This window comes from Felis catus, chromosome C1 (genome assembly GCF_018350175.1).
Source record: "Felis catus isolate Fca126 chromosome C1, F.catus_Fca126_mat1.0, whole genome shotgun sequence".
Classification (NCBI taxonomy): domain Eukaryota; kingdom Metazoa; phylum Chordata; class Mammalia; order Carnivora; family Felidae; genus Felis; species Felis catus.
Window position 1 is genome coordinate 7,668,070 of NC_058375.1, and position 27,021 is coordinate 7,695,090.

General features: G+C 59.9%; 1 protein-coding gene and 1 long non-coding RNA gene across 6 annotated transcripts in view; one reads left to right on the top strand and one right to left on the bottom strand.

Moving 5' to 3' along the window:
• CASZ1 (castor zinc finger 1) overlaps nucleotides 1-27,021 on the bottom strand; it is a 149,073-nt gene that overhangs the window by 32,565 nt on the left and 89,487 nt on the right. For 3 of the 5 annotated variants that reach the window (XM_045035074.1, XM_045035075.1, XM_045035076.1), the window contains one exon: nucleotides 22,443-22,481. In XM_045035074.1, coding sequence (XP_044891009.1) covers nucleotides 22,443-22,458 — 16 coding nt within the window. In that variant the 5' untranslated portion in view covers nucleotides 22,459-22,481. Of the gene's footprint in view, nucleotides 1-22,442; nucleotides 22,482-22,921; nucleotides 23,094-27,021 lie in introns of those variants that run through there. The other 2 variants (XM_045035073.1, XM_023258119.2) reach the window with 2 other exon arrangements.
• On the top strand, nucleotides 7,166-10,507 carry LOC109502081. The gene is made up of 2 exons (XR_002160441.3): nucleotides 7,166-9,577; nucleotides 10,035-10,507. It is a non-coding gene; the product is annotated as an uncharacterized LOC109502081 (long non-coding RNA).

Genomic DNA, 27,021 nt, shown 5'->3' on the forward strand with positions numbered 1-27,021 from the left:
TGGGCCTGAGCCCTCCCCTCCCAGCTCAGAACAGAAGGGCCGCCCAGCTCGTGCAGGTAGGAGAGTGGTCACTGCTCCCCGGGACTCTCAGCCAGGCCCCCTGGTCCCCAACAGCTCTAAGACGGGAAGTGGGGGGGCCAGGCTGCTGGGCCCTACTTGCCCCCCTTTGTTTATTTATTTATTATGATTTTTTAGTCCAGTTAAAAGGTTTACTATCCAGACGCGTCTAAGTGGCCTCACTTAGCGTAAGTAACTCTATAAATCAGGGGAACTGTTAACATCCACCGCACAGGCTGGCTATCAATCTCCCCCAGGTCACAGCCAAACAGGAAGGGGAGAAAAAAAGAGTTACCACCCAGGGGAGATTTAAAACACACACATACGGCACACACACAGACCGTGCACGCGCGCGCACACTCGGGCGTCTCCGTGTTTGTACAATCATATTATAATTCACACGTGCACATGCAGAACGGCCCGGAAACTGGCAACGCCGAGTGTGGTCACGGTAACACAGCACCAGCAGGGTTCCCGCGGCCGAAAGGGAGTCGGAGCCTGAGGGAGGGGAGCCTCCAAAGGGCCCCCAGGGCCGGGCTCTCGTGCCTGAGCTGCCCTGGCCAGCCAAGTGGCTCTCGAGGGCTGTGGAGCGTCTCTGCTTGGTCCCCTCCCCTCTCTGTGGCCCCTGCCACTGCAAACCCAAAGGGCCGAGCTTTCCCCTTTTGTGTGCCCAAGGTGAGCCCTCGGCAGGGAGGTGGAGCCAGAGGAGAGAGGCAGGGAGGCTGTGGGCTGCAGGCCCCCGCAGCGGGGCAGGCTGCGGTCCCTAGGTATTCACCAGCCGTGCCCGAGGCCGGGCACACCCCAGACGCAGCACGCGGCTCAAGAAGGGTAGCCCCGTCCAAAGGAGCGGCCGGCTGCCCCGGAGGGTGCTGAGGCTAGCTGGGCGTCCAGAGCCGCTCTTCCGCAGGAACACCCCACCTTTTGACCGGAGTACGTGCGGCCGGGCGCACAGAGCTCGGACACAGGCTCCCGCCCCATCCCCAGAGAGGGCCCCAGGCCTGGAAGGACCCACCAGCTGGGCCACACCAGGCACCCGAGTGGGACAGGCCTCTCCTGGCACCCTCTGTGGATCCCCAAGACAAGGCAAGGCAGCCCCAGGGTGGAAGGCCTGCCCGGGGCCCACCTCTCCCACCTCGCCCCGGAGGCCTCCTGGCTCACCCGCCCGCCTGCCCGCCGCATCTCCCGTGAACTCTATTTCTCTTTCCTCTCTGAAAACAACTGAGCTGTAAATACTGTTTAACCTTCTCCCCCCCTCCCCCCCACCCCCTCCCCTCCGCACTATAAAAACACAAATATGCCATAACTCAGCCGGCCCGGCCGCCCAGCCTCCAACATGCCCCGCGCCCGGGCCTCTCAGGAAGGTCATTACAAACGACTTTCCGATTCACTGCTCCTGAAATAATTTTGTGTATTAAAACCTGAATCTGCACTTTCTGGGGCCGAAAGCCTCGCTTAATTATGGCGGGTGTCCTTGGGACGGACAGTGATCCTTCACTCGCCAGCCCGCTCCAGCCCTCCGCCCGCCAGCCCGCCCCCCTCCCTGGGCCCAATCTGTTTTCAAAGTGTGTCTGTCCTTTATTAAATTGTTTTCTTTTCCACATTATCAGTTGCCATGGAGACCTCATCTCTCGGATTATTTGAATTTCATTATATCTATTGATTTGGGAGCATTTCATCTTTTTTATTGTTTTTCTGTCAATTTTCAAAACGAATAACCATCTAATTTGCGTCAGTGCTGATTATGTTTGTCCCTCAATAGAGGTCGGCAGCTGCGCTGGGGAAACAAATCAATGAAAAACCATCATAAAACTCCCCACTCCAGTCTCCGGGATGTGTGGGTGACATTCCACGCCTGTGAGAAACACACTCATCAGCTCCAAGTTCGGCTACGGAGGCAGCGGCACCGCTCCACGTCCGCCTCCTCTGGCCTTAATATTTAATTTCGCGATTTGGGGCATTATTAGTGGTGTTTTTATTAGTGCGTGTGCATGTGAGTGTTTGGTGGTGGGCCGGCTGTTCCGTTAATTTGTGGGTGAGGCTGGGAAACCCCAGAGGAGGGCAGGGCGGAGGGTGCTAGGGGTGCGGTGGGAAGTGGAAGAAGCAGGTGCGGGGGGGGGGGAGAGCCCCGAGGATGGGGGCCCGGGAGGGGGGGACCCTGGGACCAGGAGGACCGCGATGAGGGGCTGGAAAAGGGGGGTCGCAGAAGGGGGACCAAGCGAAGAGGAGGAAAAGAGGGAATTCAAATTGCTTACTTTGTTGGTTTTTTTTAAATAATTTATGCAATTTTAAGCATTTATGTATAAATTTTTTAATAAGCCACCCTGGAGCAGGATGGCCATTAACATCCCAACGTCCTTCTGTCCAATGGGCTGGCGGAGAGGATCAATTTCTGAGAGTACTTTCCCTTTTTTATGACATGATAAAATGCTTTTAAAGCAACTTACACAAATATGGAAATTTTTTTTTTCTTTTTTCCCCTGTCCCCTCTCCCTTCCCCTAACAGCCTTCTCATCCACCAGGGAAGGGTGTGCGGGCACGCGCGCGCACGCACACACACACACTTGTGCTCCTTCCTACTGCTCCCTCTCCTGCTGGGGAGGGGGGCTGCGGGGGGCTGGCAGGGAGACAGCCCCAGTTCTAACTGGAACTGGCCGCCTGTCCTTCTAACAAGGGCATAAACTTTCATTACCCATGCACGCAGTCAAAGACAATTTAGGGAAACGCGCTGCTCGGAAAAGGAAAACCTCAGCGATTCGTGACCCACGCCGCCGCCATCTGGGGGGCTCTCGCCTCCAGCGCTCAGGGGAGCCCGGGCCCTGAACCTCTGGCCCTGCCCGCAGGAGGTCAGGGGGAGGGGCCCTTGTGGGGGGCGGGCAGCCCTCCAAGGGAGGGGAGAGAGCAGAGGGAGCCAAGGGTCTCCGCCTTGGCTAGCTGGGAGCACCCGGGCAGGCCAGGGGACAGTCCCCCTTGTCGTGCTCTCTCCCCACACTGCTTCTCTAGCCCCACTAGGCATGGGCCCCGGAGGGCAAGCACAGGGCTCGTGCCTTTCTGCCACCCAGTGCGGGCACAGAGCAGAAGCTCAGCTCTGATGGACAGACGGAGGGATGGAGTGAAGACAGTGTAGGAAACCTGGCCCAGATACCCTCAGGCCCAGGTGCTGGAGAAAGGCCCCCTGACCAGGTGTCACCTGCTCCGGAAGCCGGTCTGGGGCAGGAGTGCCTCTGGGTATAGGGGATGGGGGGCACTGGAGTGAGAGGGGGCGGCCTGGCTACCATCACCCCTACCCTGGGCCCAAGCCCCAACTCCCCAAGACGGAGCCAGGCCTTGTGAAGAAGAGGCCAAGTGGCCTATGCCCAGACTTGGGGACAACTGTACTTCTAAGTTCTCTTCACCTTGCAGCCCCTCTCATCCTGATGCGGGGGGGGGGGAGGGTAGGGACCGAGGGGTGAGCCCTGCCCAAGGGACACCCTGCGGGGCCGCGCCTGGCCCTCCATACCATGCTCGGGCAACCAGGACTTTGGCAGCTTCCAAATCAGACAAGTCGACATCAGAAACTTGGCCCCCCAATTTTAAGAAAGTTAGGTCTCTGCCCTGGGCCTCAGTGTCCTCATCTGAAACAGGGCTTCCAGGATGGCATCGAGTGACATGTCTGGCATGCGGAGCCTGCCCTTCTACTGGATGGTGACCGCGGCAGGGTCCTGCCTTAGGAGGTGGAAAGGCTGCTTCCTCCCTGGCCCGGCGCTGGCGTGGGCAGGGCAGAAAGCCCAGCCTCCCCGAGACCTGGGAACTCTGGGTCGTCCTGCTTCCCTCCCCGCCCCCACAAAGAGCCCAGCTCTCTCCTTGGGCCCTCGGCCGTCTAGGCTGCTGAGGGCCCAATACCCTCCTGCCCTCAAGTCTCAGAGCATCTCTTGGGAGACTTCCCTCCCTCTGGGTGAGCCTGACCCCCCGGCAGCCCAGGAAGGGCTCCTCCGCATCCTTGGTGGCAGCAGCCAGGGAGCACGCCCGCCACGGCCAGGCCGCCCCAGCCCTCAGTGGGGACCCAAAGGGAGCCCACCCTCTTCCTCTTCTGTGTTCAGATCCCCCCACCCGGAACTGTCATTAAAATAACAAGTTTCTGTTACAATCTAAACATTCCCACATCGCATAAAGGGTTATATTACACCCGAGTCACTCCCGGGCCCGTGTTTGCACAGAAAAGCTCACGGCAGGTCCCCCCTCCTGACGAAGTGACTTATTAAAGTTTAAACAGTAATTAACAGAACAATAAAAATAAAGGGATGTTTGGGGAGTCATAGCGCACACAGGGTTTTCGGCAGTGCCAGCAGATTTTCAGTGCCCTGTGCTGGCAGCAAAATGTGACTGTGGAGCCAGGGGGGACGGAGGACGGGGCCGGGACGGGGCCAGGGAGGCTTCGGGCCTAACGGGTAAGGAAGCAAAGGCAGACCGGAGAGAGGGGAAGAGGGGCCCAGGGGGCTTATTCGGGTCTGTGCGGGGCCACCAGCCCCACCAGGATCTGGAGAGGCGGGGCGGGGGGGGGGGTTCCCTATGAGCAGGAGAGAAGGCCTGATGCTGGCAGGAAACCGCCCAGCCGGGCTGCTGAGGCTTCGCCAGGCCAGAGCCCAGCTTGCCCCAGGCACTTCCGGGAGCCCAGTGCCTCGGTCACATTCAGCCAACTCCAGCATGGACCTGGCTGGGGGAGGGGCGTGGGCATCGCCAGACCCTGCCGTTAATGATTCCTGGGGCTGGACCCCAGCCACTCGGGCTTCTCTCCCAGTTGGGCAGGTACCTCTCCCTGCTCCCGTGGCCGGGGGAACCACACACCCCTGAGAACTCTCCTGAAGCTACTGGCCACTACTAAGCAGGAGTAAGGCCTCCGGGAAAAGAACTTCCTCTCTGCCCTCTGGGAAGGGGAGATGAGCTGGCCCAACTCATGCTGGGCCCCACCTGAAGGGAGGAAGCGTGGGGCTACCTAGGTCAGCGTGGGCCCCCACTGGTTGGAGTCCTCCCTCACAAAGGGCCTCAGGCATCTGGGCCTGGAGGGCTGGTCCAAGGCCAGGCCAGGCATCTTTCACCCTCTCTGGTTCTCTTCGTACAAGCTCCGCCTAGAGGCTCAGACACCCAGCTGTAGGGGATGGCAGACAGCAGGGGAGAAGCCCCGGGAAGAGGGGAGGCTCCACCCGGATGCGGCCAGCATGCCCTGCTTTCTCCTAAAGCCTTGGGGGCCAGACGAGGAAGCGCTGGTGGGAACCCTTGGAAGCCACAATGCACATGTGTTATCGCATACCAGCCGGGTGATGGTCACCAGGTACTGCTGGGCTGGCCTTGGACTTACCAGCCCCCAAATGCCCTTGCCTCTTCCCTCTCCCAGACTCCCTGGCTGGGCTGTCCTGGGCCCTGGCTGGGCTGTCCCAGGCTCCCTCCAGAGAGGCTCCCTCTCTCTCTCTGACCTTACAATCTCAAGCCCTTGGCCAGTCTTGCTGCCCCCGCCTGCCCATTGCCTGTGCCTGTCCCTCAAGGAGAAGCCACTACATAGGATTCACTCCCAAAAGTGGTTTTGGATACAGCATCCCCAGCGCATGTTCTTCCCACTAGGTCAGAGCAAAGGGCCGACGTGGGGACACCACGAGGACCGTAAGAGCACCCTTCAGCCTGCTCTCGGCCTTCTCCACCTCCCTGTGCCTCGCGCGGTGCACCAACCTGCCCAGGCCTGCCTGGGGATCCACCTGGGTGCCTGCCCCCGCAGCCTGGACCAGCATCAAGCCCAGAAAGCAGCCCCCCGCCCAGGGAGAGCAGCCCCGCTGGGTCCCTGGCACGGGCTCCCAGGCTGGTTCCTCCACATCACAGCTGCAGGGGCTGACGTGAGCAGCTGCGAGCCACACGTGGAGGTGAGGTGCTGGGCCGGGGCCAGACACTCCCTCTAGCCCTGTGTCTCCTGGGATCTGGTTCCTGGGCAGCTGGCAGGCATGAAGGGCAGGGAGTCTGGCTCTGGCTGGCCCCCGTGGTGCCTAGCCATGCCCCTGCCTCTCACCAAGTTCCTGCAGGCACAGCCAGGAGAGTGCTGGGCCCAAGTGACCTCAGTGCCGCCTGGGCTCTGGGCGCGGAGAACTTTGCCCTGAAGACGTGGAGAAGAGCCAGCAGCTCTCCTCCCCCTCTTTCCTGGGCAGAGTTCTTTGGGGCTCCACCTCCTTGCCCCAAGATGAGTGACTCATGGCTACAGGAGAGTGGAGGGTCAGGCAGAGGGAGCTCAAGAAGGGGGGGGCAGGTGACCCTTCCCACCCCCCCCCCCAGCTGCTCTGCTCGGGAGCCAGCCTGGAAGGAAGCCAGGGGCTTAACCCCCCTTGCTGCTAGAGGAGGCCCCCTGAGGCACCCAGCGCCAAAGCTGGGGCGGGAGAAGGGAGACACGCTCTGGGTTAGGATAAGGACTGGCGGAAGGAGGGCAGGTAGAGGGCTTTTAACAGGTGCATTCTAACATGGGCAAACCAGGAGCAGTCTGTTCATCCTAATCTGCCCTGTTTCTAGAACCCTCCACCTTCCCCCCTGTCCCAGGGGCATGGTGAGGAGCTCTGGCTGCATAAGGAGCTCGGGAGGGTGGGAGCCATCAGAGCACAGGCTGTCCTGGATTTGCACAGAACTTTAGAACTGGAAGGGAAGTGGGGCCCAAGAGGTTGAGAGGCTGGTCAGAAGCCCCGGTCACTAACTTGTCAGGACCAGACAAATCCAGAGCCCCAACTCCCCATCCCGGCCCTCTCATGGCCAGCAGATCAAACTGCTACACATCTGTGCTTTAAAGGGGGGAACTTTCTACATGCCAGGGGGATGCTCCAGGGTCCAGTGGCCCCAAACACCACAAGGGTTCCCTGCTGGAAAAGCTTCAACCCCACACCGGCCCCCCTGGGCAAGGACCCCAAGTGGCTCTGAACCAGCACCTCCAGGGTGCAGGGCCTGGAATCCAGGCTCTCCGCTCTCTAAGGGAAGCAAAAGTAGAGTCTGGCTCTCTGTGGCCTGGCTCACCCACTGGAAAGGGGCAGAACATGTGGGTGGGTGACCAGGTGAGGGAGAGCATGCCTGGGTGCGTGGGGGTGGGGGGGGGGGGGAGAGAGCAGGTGTATTGGAGGGAGGGGCCTTCCTCTTGCAGAGAACTTAGGAGTTGTGCTGTGAAGGGGAAGCAGAGGGATTAGAGGACGGGCCTGGGAGAGAGGAACCTCCAGGAGAGAGGGTGGGGACGGCAGCAGGTGGCAGAGAGGTGCCACGGCTGACACTGCCACCCCTACCCCCACCCCATAGCCGGCCCATCTCCACAATCCCCTTGCTAAGGCCGCCAACGACACGAGGGGACTAATTTAGGAGTATTTTTAAAACTGTGGCCCTGGTGGAGGGGTTTAGCAGTTGTCAGCCATCTGGAGTAAGGAATTACCGTCACCTCCCTGATCCTATAGCCCTAAACCCAAAGCTGGTTACAGCTCGAGGGGGAGGCAGCAGGTGGGTGGGGTGGGGGCCTGTCCCTGGGAGGTGCCCACAGGCCTGGGAACCGCCTCCCCTTGCCCCGGGAGGGGGTTGGGGGCTGGAGAGGGGGCTGGAGAGCCTGGTGTCCTCTGTGCCCACTCAGGCTCCCCCGCCCGCTCACGCACGCTCGCTCCCTGGGCCGCGCCGGCTCGCGCAGGGGCCGTCAGGTAAATTAGATCTGAAAGCTGACAATTTCTGACCATATTTCCTTGATTATTTCAAACAAATGCACAGCAGCCGCTGTAAGGAGATTAAAGTGACATAAACGTCCCGAGTGGGAGGGGGGAGGGCAGAGGATTCAGGTCACCCCCATCCGTCCCCCGCCTGACAGACGCTATATCGCTATCCAATCCAATAAAAAATCCCCCCCTTTTGCTTTAATTAATTTTACAGCTAGCTTGCTTAATTACTTTCAATCAAAATCCTCCTGCCATCGCAAAATTAGAGATGGTTGAGCTCCATTAGCCTAAATTCTTCATTTCCATACAGAAAAGAGGCTGTCTGCGTAGCCAGCCTGGGCCCCTGGCAGGACAGACGCCCGTCTGCCCGCCCGCTGCCAGCCAGCCCACTCCTGGCCTGCGCTCCGCTCCGTGGCTGTCTCTGGCCTGTGCCTCCCCACCCCCACTCTGTTCCACCGCTGCTCCTGGAGGGGGGATGGAGTTGAGGTCCAGGAGGGTACACGCCCCCCCCACCTTCCAACTTTTCCCCCCAACTCGGCCAGGGCCTGTGGAGCTGGGCTGGACAACCAGGGCGGGCTTGCTCCCGGCTGAAGGAATGGCAGATCCTGGGACCCTGCTTTCCTGCTAAGGGACCCCCGCTGCTCCCCTGGGGAGCCTAGTCTCCTGGCCGCCCAAGCCCAGAGCAGCCGGTTCTGGGTCCTCGGCCTCAGGCCTCCTCAGAAAGCAGAGCTCCTGGCAGGGCAGGAGCCCTTCCAGGCTCGCACGCAGGGCCTGGTCAGTGTAGACCTCTGGAACCGACATCACCCAGCGTCCCCTGTCCGCGGTTTCCGGGCCGGGGTCCTTGCTCCCTGTCTGAGCCACTCGAGGGCCAGCTGTCTCAGTGGTGCTAAAAGGCAGTGCAGCAGCCCCCACAGACTCTGGTGTTCTCCAGGGGGCCTCCGCACGGGCCCCTCCTGCCTGGCCCTCTCTCGTCCCCGGTCCCCAGCCCGCAACAGCTGCTCCTCCACCCCCAGCAGGGCGAGGGTGGGTGGCGGGTCTGGGCTCTGTCCACATCCTGTGCCTGCACCGGCGCTCTCCTCCTCCCTTCCACCTGCCTCCTCCTCACGGCCCCCAGCCCCAACTCCGGAAGCTCCACTTCAGGTTTTCCGAGCTACAGCCCCGAGTGTCACCACGGGGTCCAGCCCGACCTGGGCTCCAGCTGATTAAGGATCTGCAACAGGATGTAGGGATTACGGTAAAACCTGGCTCCGGATCTACAGGGGCAGGGGGCCAAGTCCTGACTCTGGGACTCCCCTCCCCTCCCCTTTATTTCTGCCTGCTTCCTCCCTCTCAGCTGCCAAGGGCCCAGGATGGCTGAGCCTCCGGGTCCTTCCTGGGGTCTTGGCTGGACTCTGACGAGTGGATGATATAGGGTACCATTAAGGGACCCAGGGCGAATCTGGCAGAAAGACAGGATCAGGACGGGTGGGGAAGGGGAGTTATGGCTGAAATCTGCCCTGGACCCTTTAATGGGGCAGGCAGCTAAGCTGGTCTTCCTCAGGGAACGGGTATGGAGGCGGGATGTCCCGGGTCTGACTTCTGGGCAAAGGCAGAGCCAGATGGGGAAGGGAGAGCTCTGAAGGCTTGCTGAGGCTCTCTTAGGCAACAGGCCTTAGGGCTGTCCCGCTGCTGTGGCTGCACGACTCCAGGGTGTCAGGCCACTGTGGTCAGGTGGGGCAGCCGAACCTGGACCTCCAGAGCCTGGCCTCTGGGTCGCCAGGGGCCCACTGGTCTGTCTACAGGCTCCTCACTGGTCTTGCGCTAAGGGTCAGCCCACGTCCTCTTCTTCCGGGGTCCAGGTGAGTTTCTCAAATATATCCCAGGCACCTATAGGCGTGTATTTCCCAGGGTCAGGGACTCAGGGAGGATGGTTTCGGGTGTCAGAGGACTCCGAGTCTGATGGGGAAGGCACAGCAGCACTGGGGCCTTCCACACACCCCTGGAGGCACAGGAGGGAGGCCAGCTGTGAGCTCCAGGAGGGCTTCCTGGAGCCCAGGCCCCGGCTGTGCCTAGGAGGCCAGCAGGTGCAGGAGGTAAAGAGGGGTAGTAAGCAGACACACAGACATGCCACCGTCCCAGCTGGGCTCCCCGGGGCTCCGACTCCGACTGCAGGGCTGCCTGCCACACAGGTCTGCCTCTTCCCTCCTGCCCCCTCCTCAGTGAGTCATCAGCAGAGGTGCCTAGGAGGCAGGAATGATCAGAGAGGTCTGTCCTCAGTGGCACCTGCTGACTTCCTGGCTGCTCTCCCTCCCACAGGGACAGGGCTGAGCTGGGTTCCTGCTCTGCCCCCAAGCACCAGGCCTGGCACAGACGGGTGGAACTGGTAGAAGGGAGGCTGGAAGAGTGAGTTCTGGGCCAGTTACCCAGGGCTCGAAGGAGCACAGCCCTGGGGCCGGCACAGCTCCCCACCAACCTGCCAGCCAGCGCCTGTGCGACAGGGAAGCACCCACCTCCTTCGACCCAGGGCCCGGCTGCCCCACCCTGACCCCACGCATCCTTCGGAGGTCCCAGGAGAAATTTCATTCCTCCTGGAAGCCCTCCGAGATCACCACGCTCTGTAGGGTCCCTTCCTCGTCCTCTCACGACGCCCTGCTCCATGCGGTAGCACTTCTGTAATAACTTGTTTAATTACCCTTCTGTCTCCCTAGACTGCAGGACCCGTAGGATGGGACTACTGTTTTAGCAGAGCGCCTGACCCAAATAAATATTTACTGAATGGATACAGAAAACTAAGTGCTTCTCAAGTTCATCAGGGGAAGAGCTGGGATCGGGGCAAGGGGTGGGGGGGGGGTGGCCTGACTTTTGTACCAAGCCAGCCCTGTGGAGCTCTAGGAACCTCTCCTCCCTTGGGTGGGACTGAGGCAGGAGCTCTTGGGTCTCTGACCCTCTTGAGCCTCAGGCTCACCTCCAAATGCCCTTCGCAGGGCTCTGCCTCGAGAACAAAAGAGGCCCCAGTTGTCCCAACATTTCTCTGGGAGAGGAACAACTGTTGCTGGCCAGGCCCTTTCAGAATAAACCCAGCAACTGTTTGTATTGTGGTGCACTTCTCTCCCTCCACCTCCTGTCTCTGTCCCAAAAAGGAGAAAAGGAAATTGAAAAAAGATGGGGGGGAAAAAATCCCATCCCAAGCCCTACCACCTCCCTACACCCCCTATCAAGTCTGTCTGAAAACGTTATTAACACAAAGAGGGCACAGGGACAGCCACCTGCCATTGCAAACAACTGGGACAGCCGCAGCAAAGGGTGAGGCTGTGAGATCAGGGCCCAAAAAAAGGAGAAGGGAGTGAAGGCTGAGGGGGGGGAGAGATCAAAGCGAAGGGAGAGGCTGTGGAGGGCAGCGGGGGATCTGGGAGACCTGGCCCTGCTAAGGTCCTCGAGGGAGGGAGAGGTCAGAGGCCTGCAGAGATGCAGGAACCCGAGGGCCCAGCAAGGCTCCCAGGGCCAGGCTGCACCGGGCAGGCAGGAGGTGTCCGTGGGGGCAGTGGCTGCAACGGGGGCGGGGGGGGGGGGGGTGGGAAGAGGGAAGGAGAAGTTGACTGGGGAAGAGGGAGAGAGGTCTATTAAAAACCTCTCAGTGCATAACACAAAATGTCAGGGTTTATAGCTTCATTCTTGGCATTGCCGGGACTCTGAGAACCCTGCACAGAAATGTCACCGCTTGTCATGTTTAATCACCTGCTGTTTGTTAACACCTTCCCTGCAAGGAGCCTGTCTCAATCTGCCCCTGGGCCCCCAAGGGACCCAGAAACAGAAAACATCCCCGTCTCCTTCTCCGGGCTCTTGGCCCTGCCTTGGGGTCTCCAGGGAAGAGCCCCATTCGCCTCCCAGGAGCCCCCAAATGACCCTTCCTATCAGGCAGGCCAGGGAAAGGGGCTCATGGGGTCCAAGCAAGGGGCCACGCCCTCCGGCCGGGGCCAGGGCGGGGCGCTCCCAGCTGCCTACTTATCTCCTGCTCCTTCCACCTGCCTTTCTAGGGCTGTCTGTCTGTCTGTCTGCTCTAAACCACCCTCGCTCCCCTACCCTGGGGGTGAGAGAAGATGAACAGAGGCGAGCCTGCTCAGATCCCTGCAGTCTAGAGTTTACCAGTCTGTCTGCTTGAACAGCAACTGCCACATAACATGGAACATCCACAGCCACTGTCCTTGTAGTTACAACCCAGGATCACACCATCTGCGGTTCCGGCTTGGCTCACTCTCGGAGCATGCTTTCCCGAGTTGTTTAGACTAGGAATTCTCAGTCCTACTGCCCCATAATTCCTTCCTCTGGGGTGGGGGTAGGTGTGTGGTGGGAGGGTGGAAGGAGGCCACTCGAGTGGCCCCAGTCCTCCCAAGAACACCTGACGGCTCCCTACCTCTCAAAGCAGCGTGGTCAACGCCAAGAAAGGAGCTGGCTGGGTCCTCTCTAGGACTACACCTGCCGCACTCAGTACGGTCCCCAGGCTCAAACCCCACGCAGGCACAGCTGTCTGTAAAGCAGCAAGTTTATCTTGTATAGTTTCCAAGGAGGCCCCATTACTTCTCGAAGCAATGAGGGCCAGTGGCGACATACATCCCCAGGCCGAGCTGCAAGGGTCTCCCGGTGAACCAGGGGCCACGTCCCGATCTTCCCCTCCAGCAAAGTCTATGCTTACACAGAAACACGTCCGACAGTCGCACATCTGCCAACCTGTCTCCTAGGAGAATGCCCATTCGTTTCGACTCTCTTCCTGAAGGGCCCTGTGTCCAGTCTGCCCATTTCCATTTCACCAAAGAGACGAGTCAGAATGTTTTCCAAGTGCCCTTCAACCCATCGCTGCAAACAGATGGGAAGACCCCTTTCTTAGGAGATGGGCAAGAATGAATGCCTCCTGGGGAGGCTTCCTCCAAAAAGCTCAAAATACAACTGTAATAATGAGCGCATTTTATTTTGCAGGGAAGGCCCCGGGATGTGTCCACGTGTTACAGGTGGGATACAGGTGGGGCCCAGAGACGTCTGGGGCTGTGGGTCAGGCAGCACAGTAAACATCCAGGACTGGGCTGCCACTGGAATGGTTCTCCAGAGAGTCCCTCTTCTCCGTGGGAGGCAGTCCTGCTCCTTGCGTATGGGCGCACACCCGTCAGCGTCTCTGGGCCTCCTGTCTCCCCACCTGTTAAACAGGGCAACTCCCTGTGTTCCTCCCAGGGAACCGACAGGAGAAACGGGACCCTAAACGTGGCGTGCTCTGAATGTCTCAGAAGGAAGGTACTCGATAAACTCACGGGTGCTCTGATCATGCTGCCCGTTGAGCCGCATCCTCACCACGGGAGCAAGGGCTCAGTGCTGAAGGGGTGGGGCGTGGAGGGGGGTGCGCAGGTTCAAGTCCTTTCCTCTGTCCAGCAGTGGTTTCCCCGCTGTGCCTGGGGAGGGGTGCGTCACGCCCAGCCGGGTTCCGCGCACCCAGCTGAAAGCAGCAGCCCATGGAGCTGGGCGTTTGAGGTGAAGCCAGCTGTCAGTCACCCACCCTGGACAGAGACTATTCTAGTTCACGAGGTGTGTGGGCTCTCCCGGACCCCAAGGGAGGGGCCATGTCAATCAGTCCATCCACCTGCCTCCAGAACTGAGGCGTTCACGGGACGTGGATCTCTCCAGTCCTGGGCGGACTGGGGCAGCTGGTCACCATGCTGGTGACTACACGGTGTGACCGATGGAAAGTGCTTCTGAAACTGTTTCCTTGGGCGTCAAGAGACGTGCTCTACCTCCTGGGCGGCCAGGCCACCCCCTGGGACCTTCTCATGCCTGGGGGCATCTCATGCTTGGGCCTCTCCTACCTGGGGGTCTTGAAAAGCTGGTCCCCGTCTCTGACAGGGACCTTGTGTGCTCAAGGTCCCTCAACTCAGCAGGCCACAGTGGAGCCCCCGAGGAGCCAGGGAGCGGGGCCTGGCCTGAGGCTTAGGGGAGCCACTGGTCTAGACCTGTTTTGCCCAAGCCACCTGGATTTATCAGATGAGCATGGCCTCCCCGCCAGGCCCCCTGGTATAACCCTTCCATTAATTTACTATTCGATGGGAAATTACTCCTCACCCAGGAATATAAGTTTTCATCTTATTTTAAGTTAGATTCTTAAAGCAATTAACAAGGCATCTGGCGATGACTTCACCGCTGTGGCCGGGCCCTGGAGCGGAGAAGGGCCGCCCTGAAGCTGCACAGACCCCTGGCTCCAGGCCCCCGCGGGGAGTTCAGGGGGAGCCGGGAGCCCCTAGACACCTGTCCTGGGTCCTGGGAGGGAAGCGGGGGGCACGCTGTAATCTCGGGTATTTTGCCGCTGGTGGAAAAACGCCTTTCCAGCACCACCTGCCCCGTGAACCTACTGGTGACAGTTGCTGAAAAGCCCCAGCAGCTGGTGCCGCGGGAGCATTTTCTATTTTTAATTGTTTGATCGGAATATTAACTCATCTAGGTCCGTTCCCAAGACACGCTTCCCAGCCAGAGGGTTTCCCCCATTTCCCAGACCTTCCTCTCTCTCCCCCTCTCTAGTCAGAAATCAACTTTGAAATTTAATAATTGGAGACACAGACCTTGGTGGGTTTGCAAAGGATCAGAGCACTGGCAGCGGGGGGGGGGGGGGGGGGGGGGGAGGAAGTAGGGGCTCCTCACCCAGAGGTGCCCCAAAACGGACCTCTGCTCTTCTCTCTGAGCCGCTGACCCGAGGCTCCTGGGCAGCAGAGGCTGGCTCACGCTTGCTTAGTCCCGCCAACTCCTGCCAGAGCCCTGCTCTGCCCGGCCGAGGAGGACTCAGTCTCTCCCTCTCCCCTCTCGGTCAGCCCCACTGACCGTCGCTCGCTTGCCCGTCTCGAGGGCCACGCCGAGGGGCTGCGGACACTCAGGAGGCCCCTAGGGAAGGAGGCACGTGCCCCTGGGCTCAGACGGGGTTGGCAAGAGGCTGACTTTCCTTTCAGCTTCCATCTCCGAAGGGAAGGGAGGGCAGCGTCTCTACGGAGCCCACGGGAGAACCTGGCAGAAACTCCTCTGTGAGTGCAACACCGAGGGCTCGTGGCCCAGACCCCAGCAGGAAAGCCGCACGCCCCAGCCCGAGCCAAGTGTCACTCTAGCTTGAAGACAGACCACGCTGCCGGGAAGAGCCCGCCAGGCACAGACCCAAACCCTCCGGCCCCCTCGGCCCTTCCTAGGAGGTCCCCCCAACAGCCCAGGGGCTACCTGGTCTCCTTTCCCTACGCGCCCTTGGCCCCCCTGCTGTGTGCTTCCTTCTCAAGGTCACAGGGCCGTCCACGCCAGGAGTATTTACTCACCAGACCGGCCCTGTTAGCGGCACTCACCACAAATATGCTTTCTGATAAAGTTGGCAGAAAAAAAGTTCTAGAGCTCAAAACAATGTCAGAAATCATCCCCCGCCCCCACCCCATGAGGGTGAGTGAGGTGAGGACTGCGACCAGACCAGACGGCACGACCAGCCGGGAAGAGTCCTGGGGGAGGCTTTTGTCAACTCTCACGGCTCTCCTCCCTGTTTTACTTCCCAACATACAGCCGGTTGCCAGGGCACCGAGGGCTGGGGATGGTTCGAAGCTAGTACTGGGTCTTGGCCCCCAAAGGGTGCGGCCCAGGAGCAGGGGCACGCGGAGCGGTGCTCTGCTCCCTCCGGCCAGGAGCCCGCTGGGTGGCCTCTGGAGGACAAGGCCGGCGGCCTCTTACCTCTGCTTCTCCCCGGCCGTCTCACCTCACTGAGCCCCCTTCCCACCCACCCGCCCTCCCTCAGTGCACATGGGCTTTAATGTTTTTATTACCTGTTTGACTCGCTGCCTTATTGCTTCTCCCCTTAATGGGGCCGTAACCGTGGAAACGAGGAATAAACGGCCACCAGAAAATGAGATGATTAAACAGGTCACCCTGGCAAAACAAACTCCGCCGAGGAACCTCTGGGGGTGGGGGGAGGGGAAGCCCTCCCCCCGCCCCTCCCCGGCCAGAAGGCTTGGACCAGACCCTTGGACGAGGATGGGGAAGCTCCATCCCTAGAACTGGGGCAGATACGCCGGGGCGCCCCCTGCTGGGTGGTGTGGCACCTGGCCAGTCCCTCCCCAAGGCAGCCCACCTGGCTTGCTGCGGCCTGGGGCTCCTGGCCTAAGGGGGTGGCCTGGAGGCAGGCCCTGGTCTACAGCGAGGGGACGATCTGAGCCAGGGAGAAGATGTACTTCTGGCTGACGGTGACGTGGTGGAGCCCCCACGTACTGCATCTCCTCAGCATGTTCCCTCCCAGGGGTCCCGAGTTCATGGAGAAAGCCCTAGAAGAAAAGGCCAATGCAGGCCAAAGCTCAAGTCCAGAAGGTTTCCTTTGGGAACCCCTGGTCTTTGGAGACAAAAAATGTGTCCACCCCCCTCCTCCACCCTGCTCCTGCAGGCAGTGCCCTGGCCTTAGGCCAGAAGGCGACAGGGAGGGTCCTCTTGGCTTTCAGAAGAGTCTCAGCGGCCCAGAGCCTACGGCACCAGCACCGGCAGAGACTGTGAGGCCAGAAGCCAGGGGGAACCCAGAGGCAGTCTGTGGGAAGCTCTAAGAACCACAGCCGGCTCAGGAGGAGTCCAAACGCCATGACGGGGGGCAGAAGTCCCAGGTCTCTTTCTGGCACTGGGTCCACCTCGTGGCAGGGGTCCCGGGACTGGGAACAGGACTCAGAGAGGACAGACATGCTGCCATGATGTCTGCTTGGGGGCAGATGGAGACGGGCAGGGGAGGAAGCACAGGAGAGTCCCAGACCACCCACTGGCTACTGCCCTCTTATCTCCCACAGGGTAGCAGGCTGCGTGTGCCGAGATCCTCCCGGGCCCAAGCCAAGGTCAGCTAGTAGCTAACGCAGGCCCCCATCTAGCCACGCAGTGCCCATCTTTATCCTGTGCCCCCTTTATGTCACCTCCTAATCCCAGCCCCACTCCTTCCTGTAAACCAGGCTGTAGAAAGCTCTCAAGGAACTAAAACGCAGGTTCCCAAGGGAATCGGCCAACGTTTCCTGCCTGCCTCCTGCTGCCCCCACTAAGCCGGGAGGCACTTGGCGAAGAGGCACATCAATCAATCAATTCCACCGGCCCTAAAAGGGGGAAGGCGCGAGACCAGCCCTGTACCAAGCGCTGGGAGACGTCAACACGGAGCTAACTCTAATGGTTGCCATTAGGAGCAGGAGTAGCAGAAGAAAGTGGGTTCCTGGCCTTGACCTCCTGGGGACCAGGGTACGGAAGTCTGAGTGCCACCTGGACACACTACTGCCAATCGCGTGACCAGATCCACGACGGACACGCAGGCCTCCCGCCAGCCTCTTGGTTCTTATCTCTTTCCAGGACCCAGTGGGTATGAGGCCTGCAAGGAGGAGGGGGCAAGGGAGGCAGGAGGGCCTGCTTTAGGGAGCTGGGTGGCCTGGACGGAAAGGGCAGAAGGCTGTGGCTGCACAATGGAAGCAGGAGTTCTGTTGGGGGCGGTGGTGAGGAGTCCAAGGCAAGACAGAGAAAGGCCGTGTGGAAGCCTAGAAGGTGTGGGGGGCGCAGGGAACACCCGTCTGCATCTGTCCCAGTACCTCCCATCCTTTATCACGTCCGAAGGCCACCCTTTCACAGAGCTCCCTGCGCTCTCCACTCTGTGCTCCTTTGCCCCGTGTGACAGATGAACACACCTGTCCCCCTCCACCAGGCAGGTCCTGGAAACCAGGGAAGGACCAGGCGGCCTCCAATTGTGCAGCAACGATAGCGGGCGCTCTCCCAAACGCTTACCGAATCTCCGACCTCATCACCCACGTGGGGTCTCTTTCCAGACAGGGAACACGACGTCCTGATGAATGTGGGGTGTGAGGATGCTATGCTACGGTCAGGCAGCCAGAGAGGTGAGTGCTGGACCACCAAGCTGCCACCTGTCACCATGAGTCCAAGTGAAGGAGGCCTTCCTCTGCACCCTGGGACCACCAGCCCTTCTTCTGCTCCCCTGCTCCTTCTTCCCCCTGCCTTATCCTGGCCCAGCGACCCTGGAACAGCTACTGCTTGCCTTGGGGACCCACAGGCTGGAATGACTACAGAGCAACTTCCACTCCCCAGCCCCCAAAGATGAAGAGGAAGAGAAGGAAAAGGAGGAGGAGAGAGACAAGGAGATGTGGCAGCAGCCAGGGTGGTCACGGTTTAAAAACCAGCTCAGAAAGGGCAGCGGTAAAGGACACGCCTTGGGGCCCGGGGGTGGAGAAACGACCTGGTCCCTCTGAGAACGGTGGGCCGGCCAGAGGAGGCTGATGGCAGCGGGCCAGGCAGGCGCACCACTGACCCGGCGGGGTCCAGGCAGAGGAGTGGGCGCCCAGAGGCTCCCCGGGCCGCACCCAATCCCCAGCCCAGGGACTTGAGCCAGGGGCAGCAGCTTTAATGAGGGGATGCTGCTGCGTGGCTCAGCCCTCCAAAGGTGCCTCCGTTTATTTTATTTTTCCATCATAAAAACCCAAGCTGCGACTCAGCCAGATTCCCTGGCCGTGGGGGATGGGGGAACGTCAGGGCAATGGGGAGGCCGCACGGAGGTCTGACTAACTGACCCCGGTGCCCTTCTTGGGGAGAAGAGTTAATGGGTTCTCCTGGCCGGTCCCTACAGGAAAAAAGGGCCTGGGGTGAGTCCCCTCCGGGGATCCTTCCAGACTGGCCCTTGCTGCCTCTGCCTCCTGTTACAGGAGAACGGCTACGCCAGGACTTTCATCCTGAGATCTGATGTCTGATAGCTCGGGCCAGGGCTGGGTCAAGGGCCACTTCACGGTCCAGAGGCGCCCGTCTCAAACGCCTGCCTCCAAAGACAAGGCCCAAATGATGTGCTTCTCACCTCGTCCATTCAACCCTGCCCCCCAAGACCGAACCTCCCCGGTAAAATCAAGTTGGGAGTTGGAAAGCCAGAGACTTAAAGGTCATCTGATGCTCAAGTCCCTGCAAACGTCACAGCCAGCTTCTGTTTGAATGGTACCAGGAAACTCGCTACTTCCCAGACAGCCCATTCTGTCCTTGGCTCTGACGGCTCCTTCCTGCCAAGATGGCACCGGAGTACCCACCCCCTGCAGCAGACTGGCAAAACCGGTGCCCAACCTGACTGCAGGGACTGGCCCCAGCTTAGACTGGTCGAGTGGGTGTATCTGGCCAAGTAAAGGCTTGAGGAAGGAAAATCGAGGGCAACCTGCTTGGGCTTCCTCCACAGCTGAGGCCAGGGCCAGGATGCAACGGTGGTGGGTGGGTCGCACGTGTGTGTGTGTGTGTGTGGGGGGGGGGGTCGGTACACAATACCAGGGCGCCCCGGCCTGGAGTTCCGGCAGACCTTATCCCAGGGAAAAAGAAGCAGGTCTGGCTCAGCGAGCAACCCCGATTCCTCCCACTGACCCCCGTCGACAACCTGGCTGCAGCCACGGTGCCAAGTGGACAGTGCCAGCCCTCTCCGGCCCTCTGTGCAGTCCGTGGCCATCCCCTTGAACTCGCTCTCTTGCCTATCTGGCCCTCCACCTGGGAGAGCCCAGCCTGGATCTTGACGGACAGCTCTAGCCCTGGACGGCCCCTCCTCTTCTTCTCATGCTCCCCCTGAGGAAAGCGGGGCAGTGACAACCAGATCCGGGGGGGGGGGGGGGGGGCCAAGGGCAAGGTCCTTCTCAAAGCTCGGCTGCTGCTTCACAGCCATTTCGCCTCTGCCTCCAGTCTTGTTGGGGCCTAGCAATCGGCCTAGTGGGGCCTAATCCTGGGGAGTTTCCCAACTGCAGGATGGATTTACCTGTGTCTGAAAGCTCCCTCCCCCGCCCCTCCCCTGCCCGGCTCCCTCCCCCAGGGAAATCACTCTAAAAGGGCCTAATGGAACTATGTCCTCCTCTCTTCCTCTCTCTCCTCCCTCCCTCCTCTCTTTCCCTTTCCTTTTTTTTTTATTAGCATTTGTGGAATTTATTCCCAAACTCTCCTAATCTTCCGTACACAACCATTTGATTTGCATAACCCAACCCCCTCTCATAAAAACTGGCTGCTAGTTTAATTAAAAAATGTAAATTTGCTGTCATCTCGGGGCCTGGTGAATTAGGACGACATCGGCATTTTTTATTGCTAAAGACGTCCAGATTGATCCAGCCCTTGGCTGAACTATGGTGGGGGAATAGGGGTCCACATGGTCCCCGAGGATCTTGAGGTCCTGCTGTCCCCTCCTGAGAAGCCTTGGCTCTCCCATCACTGAATGACTTATGGCCAGAGTGCTTCAGGACCTGGACCTGTCCCAGGCTGGAGATGATGCTAACCCGTGACCCAACGCTTATAGGATCCCTGGTGCCAGCGACTCTTTGGGGCCTGTGCCTTGTACTGTGCCAGAGAAGCCCTTGGTGGAAGCTGTCCGTGGTCCGCCCTCCACTCTCCCCAAGAAGGAGCCCCTCACAGCACCAGCAATGAGCCCTGGCCAGCGACGAGGCCTCTGGCTACGGCTGTGGCCCGGAGAACATTCCAGATGTCGGTGGAAGACCAGCATGGAGCCAGCCCAGAGATGGTCTCAGAGGGGATCTCAGAGTTCCCACCTGCTTCCCTTTTTTTGTGAACAGGGAAAAAAGCGCTTTTCTTCTGAAGTTCTGAAATTAAGTGAAACTTCCAAGTTCAAAGAAAAGGCCGAGGGGTATCACCAGATTGCTCCTCCAGGAAACAGTCAGAACTCTGACACCCTGACCTCCCCTCACTGAGTGGCTAGAGGGCAGGCCCGGGTCCTGCTCGAAGAGCCTCGCTCCAGCTGCAGGAGGGACCAGTCCACCTAAGTGGCTCTTCTAGCTTCTAGGACAAGTTTCCAGAGGCTGTCCCTGGAATGCGGGGAGAAGTGAGTCTCCCTAAAGCCCAGGAGAGGTGCTACAAGAGGTTCTGCCACCCACAGGCCCAGGAGGCTCTCTCTCCAGTCGGGGACACCCTCCAGAGGCACTTTGGAGCCCTGTGCCCCTAGCAGACTGGAAGGGACTGGTCGGTGTAGGGCAGGAGGATGGACGCCAGCTCCAGCTGGCACCCAGGTTAGGAGGAGGAAGACGAGGAAGGCCCGCCTTCCAGCTGAGTAATGCCTGGGTCCACTGTGCCCGCCCACAAGCAGAGGCTCCTATGCCCCAGGTAGGGGGTGGTGCCAACCGAGGCCCATCTGTAAGGTCTGCTTCTGGGCTGGGTTGGGTGGGGGCCCTCTTTCTGAAGAAAGGGGGTGGGGCCTGGGAGAAGGAGGCACTGATTAAGGTGGGGGTGGAGGCCAGGGAGGGGCAGGGTGACAGAAGTGGCCTTAGACACCTTCACCACTTTGCCCAGCAGGGGGTGTCACCCCCTTCCTGGGCACCGGAGGTCCCAAGGACCTCCACATCTGATTACCAGAGATCACACCTGGCTGGATGCAATCACAAGCTCTGAGCCACCCTCTCCCCACAAACACACACCCACTTCCCGAAGTCGGTCACCATGTCACCGGCCCTGCCCACCCCCCTGCTGCCTCCTGCCCTCTCTGCCCACTCCCCTTTGACCTCAGGAGGTCAAATGTCAGCTCATGGGTCCCAAGGGGCAATGCCATGAACTTGGGCCCATTACAAATAACAAACCCAACAGCCCCCTATTCTTCTATAAATCAAACACAAGGGTTCAGAGATCGGCCTCAATGAATTTTCAACCTGTTTACTACTGAGTTCTTCCAAAAACATTTAGAAAGAAGACAGTGGCTTTTGTCAGGCTGGGATCTGAGGGTCCTGGTCAAAATGTGGTTTCAACAGACCTGGCTAACTGAAAGCCTGAGGAGCTTATGGTAAACCTCACTCTGGGCTCGGGTTGGAACCCCAGATGAAAAGAGAAGCAAAATATTGAAAACTTGGATTAAAACCGATAAAAGCTCCAAAATATCAGGATAAACTGCCCCAGGCCAGCATCATGCTATCTGGAACCCGAGCCTAAGGCGCCATACTAGGCCCTCTAAAACCCAGAATCCAAATTTAGTAGTTTGTCTGGTGTCCCCCTGGGGGAGGGGAGCGAAAAGGGGGGATGAGAGAGCGTCCTGGGCCCCTCACTTTGAACTGATAACAGCCGCCGCATCCCACGGATTCTCAGGTGAAAAATACTCATTAGCCATAATAAGCAGCTTGATCATCCGACACAGCCTTGTCCCAAATAAATTAAATTCCTTTACCTTGAGACAGTCGCCCCGAAACCAGACTAACCACCTTTCCCAACAGGACGCTGCTTTCAAAAACTAAACCACCCCCCCCCCCACTAAAAAAATAAAAACACACACCCCACAGCCTGACACACAGAGATCTTTGCAGTGAAAAAGAAACACCCACAAACACACACACACACACACACACACACACACACACACACACACACACACACCACGGAGCCACTCAAAAAACACGGAGAACAAAAACCCCCACAGAAAACCCCTAAATCCTCTCTCTGGGTGCCCCCCAGCTCCCTCTCCCCTCGGTTCTTTCATAATGACAAGCATCAAATTAGTCACAGTCGCTAAGCAAGTAACAAATAATAACAATAATATCATCAGAAGCCTCGCAATCCAGAAACCAGGGCGAGAAGCGCAGCGGGCGCCGGACCCTCTCCAGGCCAGCCCCCACCCCCTGCTCAGCTGCTACCTCATTGGGCTAAAAATAATAACTTCCGTAAAAGAACCGAAAGAAAAGCGAAAGAGCCTCCCCTGGTTCCCACCGCCGGTACCTGTACCGAGATCCATTCTCCTCTCCTTGGTCCCAAACTCTTCGAGGAACGCCAAAAACACAAGAGGAAAGAAAAAACATCTGTTTAGTCTCTCGCGGTGCCCCCCGCCGCCCCCCTCCCGCCCCCCTCCGCTCGCCGCACCCCCCAGCGAGGGCCGGACCAGTCCCGGGGACCCGGCGAGCACTGACAGGGGGGCCCGGGAGGGAGAGCGAAAGTTTCTCCCTCCCTCCCCGCTCGCTCTCACGCTCCGGCATTGCACACTCGGAGCGGCTCCGCTCTGCTCTCGAGTTTATTAAACTAAAAGAGAAACTATTTATAGACGCGGCCCGGGTCGGGGGGCCCGGGCGGCCCTCGAGGCCGAGGGGCGATCCCGCCCGCGCTCGGCCCCGCCCGCGCCCGCGCCCGCGCCCCCCGCCCGCGCCGGGGTCGAGCCCCGCGGCGGCGCCCCCTGCCCTCCCCCGCCCCACTCCCGTACTCACCATAGTCGGAGAGTCGAAAGCCGAATTCACTTAAATAATCAACTTTCATAATACTTAATTAATGCCTAATTGCAACTGATTACTCCCCGAATAACAAGTTGTTTTAAAGCCCTGATGTCATTGCTCCTGACGGTAACACTCAGGGTAACAGTTTGGCAGGAGGGAGCGGGCGGGCGGGAGCGGCCGGGGGCGCTGCCAGGCGCCAAGGTGATTGGCAGGGCGGCCGCGGCGCCGCCTCCTCCGGGCCGGGCCGCGCCGCCCCGGCAGGTGAAAGAGCAGAGCTCTGCCCGCCCGCGCGCGCCCGCCCGCCCGCCGCGGTGCCGGAGTGAATGGGCGCGCGCTCGCCCTCCGCGCCGCGCCGCACGCACGCGCCCGCCCCAATCCCGCACGCGCGCCCCCGCCTCTCCCCCACGCGCGCGCACGCGCGCGCGCGGCCCCAGCGCACCCGCTCTGGCGGCCGGCCTCATTGGCTCTGCGAGTCCCCAAACCTTAGACTTCGGGAAGAGGGAGGCGGGGACTCGGCGCGCGGACAGGGGCGGGAGGGGCGAGGCTGGCGACGCTCGCGTCCCCGAGCAACTCTGGCCGGACGCCGGCGGGCGCGCGCTCGCACGCTCCCTTCTGCGCCTGGAGCCCCGCGGGCGCCGCTCGACGGCGTCCGCCGGCCGAGGGCTCACGGCGCGCGCGGCCGCGCAAACTTTTCCGCCCGGGCGGGCGCAGGTGTGAGCGCCACGGGGTCGCGCCCGCCGGGCCGCGCCCTCATGCTCCCCCTCGCGCGGCCGGCGGGCGCCCAGAGTGCTGCGGGTGCCGGAGGAGCAGAGCGTCCACGTCCCCTCAAACCCGACTCTCATGGTGGGGGGGGGGGGGGGGGGTAGTGGCGGAGCTTTTTAGTTCCAAGGAGGAAAGACTGCCGAGCGGTCGGCCTGGGGGGGCCCGTGGGGGGGGGGGGACGGTGGTGGCCCGGGACACGTGAGTCCGCTCGCGCTGCTCTGCAAGCCAGCCGCCGCTGCAGGCTCCAGGAGAGCCAGGACCCTAGGCTTCAGCCACTTCCTCTTGGTTTTGCCCTGACTGGGCCCTGGTGCCCTCCCGACCCAGGCCAACCCTGGCTGCCTACACATCTCTGCTCTCCCGGCCTTTCTCCTCCTCCTCCTCCTCCTCTTCCTCCTCCTCCTCCTCCACCTCCTCCAAAGTTCAGCCCCCAGCCCCTCAGTTGGGCCGTGAGGGGAGTCCAGCACCTCTTTTTTCCCTCACCCCCCTGGGCAGCCTTTACTCAGAGCACCCCGACACAGATCCATGCCATCACGTGGGCTTCCCTCCCACCCTGTTTCCTCTGCCATGCCCCAGTAAGGATCCGGGCACAGAGGGCAGAGGTATTCCTGAACCAAGGAGCCAGGGTCAAGCCACCTGCCCCACAGCCGCGGCATTTCCTGCCTGCCCATTCCTCTCTGGACCAGGACTCCTTGTGCTCTCCTTGTCCCTGGAAGGCACTCCCCCACCCCCCCCCAGAAAGCACTTTGGTGGGTCTCCTGTCCCCCAAACGTCCCTGCTGCAGACAGGTATGTGGAATTCCTTAAATTTTAGTGATCCAAGTTACCCGTTGGATTTGGGGGGGGGGGTGTTCAAGGAAGGAGACAGCCAGGCGAGCTGGAACAGGAACGTGGGCAGCTTAGCTGGTACAGTACCTGGATCTTACTGTCTCTAGCTCCCCCTCTGCTCCTTGTGTAACCATTCTGCTGCCTTCCTCTCCTCCTGCTTCAGGGAAGGCCACACTGCCTTCAGTGAGGGGAACGGAATAGACCCTGGGTTTTCTCTGGTCTTTGGGCAGCATTCAGCAAAATGGCACTGGCCTATTTCTGCAGTATTTCTACTTTGCCAAGGGAGGTGCCCAGGGAAACCTTGGGGCAAAGAAGTCAGAGAAAAAAACCAATCTACTCTTTCTCCCACTTTCCCCTTATTGTTCTTCTTCGTCTTCTTTTTAGCTCCAAATGGCCTCACAAGGAGGAGGTTTGCATCTCTCCCCTATTTGACCGCCCTCCCCTGCTGACTCTTGGCAACCCCCTTTGCTGGTTGTCACACGCAACCCTCCACCCTTCAGGCCTGCCCTGTCCCTTTGGAGGAAGAGTAGCTGGAGAGGCCCAGAAGCTTTACTGAGCATCCCGTGACCCCAACGCCCTGAATACAGGAGCAGAGGCCAAGCCACGTGCTACCTGGAGGCTAGGACATGTGCTGGTACAGGGCAATCATGCACAGAAGACCCTGGGCTCTGTTCCCCACGTGGGATCTTGGAGAGGGGACCTCTGCGTCCAGAACCACTCTGGAGTCTCCACATGCCTCTGGGTGCTCTCACCTGTGGCTCTCCAAAGTGAGGCCTACAGCTTTGGGTTGTCACAACAGGCAGTTAATCCCAAGCCCCAATCCTGAGTGCCTGCTTCTCCACCTGGGCAACCAGGGTGTGGAAGGAAGCCTGAAGACGTAAGAGTGCGAGTTCAGGGTTTATTGGATGATGTGCGTTATCAGGAGTCCCCTGCGTATGTGACCCACACGGCCCACTGGCTGTCTCTGAATGTCCTTGTGGCTTCTGCCGATGGTGGTCAGGGCATGGGAGGGCATGCCTTTCAGTTCCCCAGACAAGGCCGACTGGACTGGCTGCACGGTGACTTTGGGGCCTCTGACAAAGGCTGGAGAGCTGGAAGGACACAGAACACACAGGGCCAGCTAGAGGGACCCATCAAGCAAAGTGGTGGAGGGATGCGTGGGCTGCCAAGGCGATGGCCGCGATCAGCCATTGCAGGCTTAAGAGGCCTTGTCCAAGAGTGGAGAAGAGGCCAGGGAGGCACAGAGAGTGAGGCCATCTTGGCATGTTACGATTCGAGAAGGTCTGAGGAGAAAGAAGGCTGAGGCATCAAGATCATGCATGCATCAAGATCACGTGAGTCAGAGGCTGCACAATGGAGGGGTCCCCAGAGTTCTCTTTCTTTCTCTTTGGGTGTGTGCTCGTACGAAGGGGAGAGGCCCACATCTCTGGCATCTCTGAGGCTGTGGCCCATTTTTGCCTTGAGGACCCCGATGTGGTGACACCTCTTAGACCCTGAGGCCAGGCCACAGGGAGGACATTTGTGCCTGGGATTCGGGGGACGGAAAGCCCAATGCCACCCTCCCTCCCAGTCTTGAGGCCCTGGGCCCAGAGACGCTGGCTCGTCCTTGTACGCCCCACCCCCAGAGCAAATGGGGAGCTGTGCACAGCGAGCCCACCCACCAGGCCCCTCACACGAGTCCAGGGGAAACCGGCGGCGCTCCCCAGGCCGGCTTCCATGGGCTTCCATGGTTGGCTCCCGGTCTGCTCACACCCCCAGAGGGCCCACTCATTCTCTCCCCCTCCCGAGCCCGGGGCCTTCTCACTCACCAGCCTGTTTACACACCAGATATCTCAGGCTTTATCTGCTCTCATTCTGAATTTGTAACTTTCACATAAACTTGAACAAAGCTCCTTTTGTTCCTGCACCCCACCCCAGGATCCCAATAAACTGGTTCCCTCTGAGGCGACTGGGCCAGGGCACAGAAGCCTTGGCCAAAGGAGTGTGTGTGCATGTGAATAAGCATGTTCGCACCTGCGAGGGAGTCCGTGTGTTTGCGTGTGAGTGTGCTCCTCAGGCTGACGGAGGGAGGGCTGTCCGGGTGAACGTCGAGTGCGCACAGTGCGGACAGGAAGCGCCGGGGCACGGGGACGGGACCGTCTGCCAGGGCACAAGGAGTCGCGGGGCCGTGGACGGGCGGGTGTCGGGGCAGGGGGCAGACCGGGACAGAGAGGAGCAGTGGGGTGGGTGGGGGAGCGCACGGCTGAGGCCAGGCTTAAGCTAAGTAGAAGGCAGATACAGGGATCGCATTATGGCGGTATAGAGGCTGGCACAACCACACGCCCGGGCCCGTAATCCTGTTAGCCAGCAATCTCCATTCCGAAAGAGCTTCATTTCTTTGTGAATATTTGTAAACTAGATATCTAATGGAAAATTATAGGAAAATTATAGTGAAATTCATGACGGAGAAATCCGATTATCCCTAATTCAATTATGCCATCTTAGCCCACACAGCACATTTCCCATTTT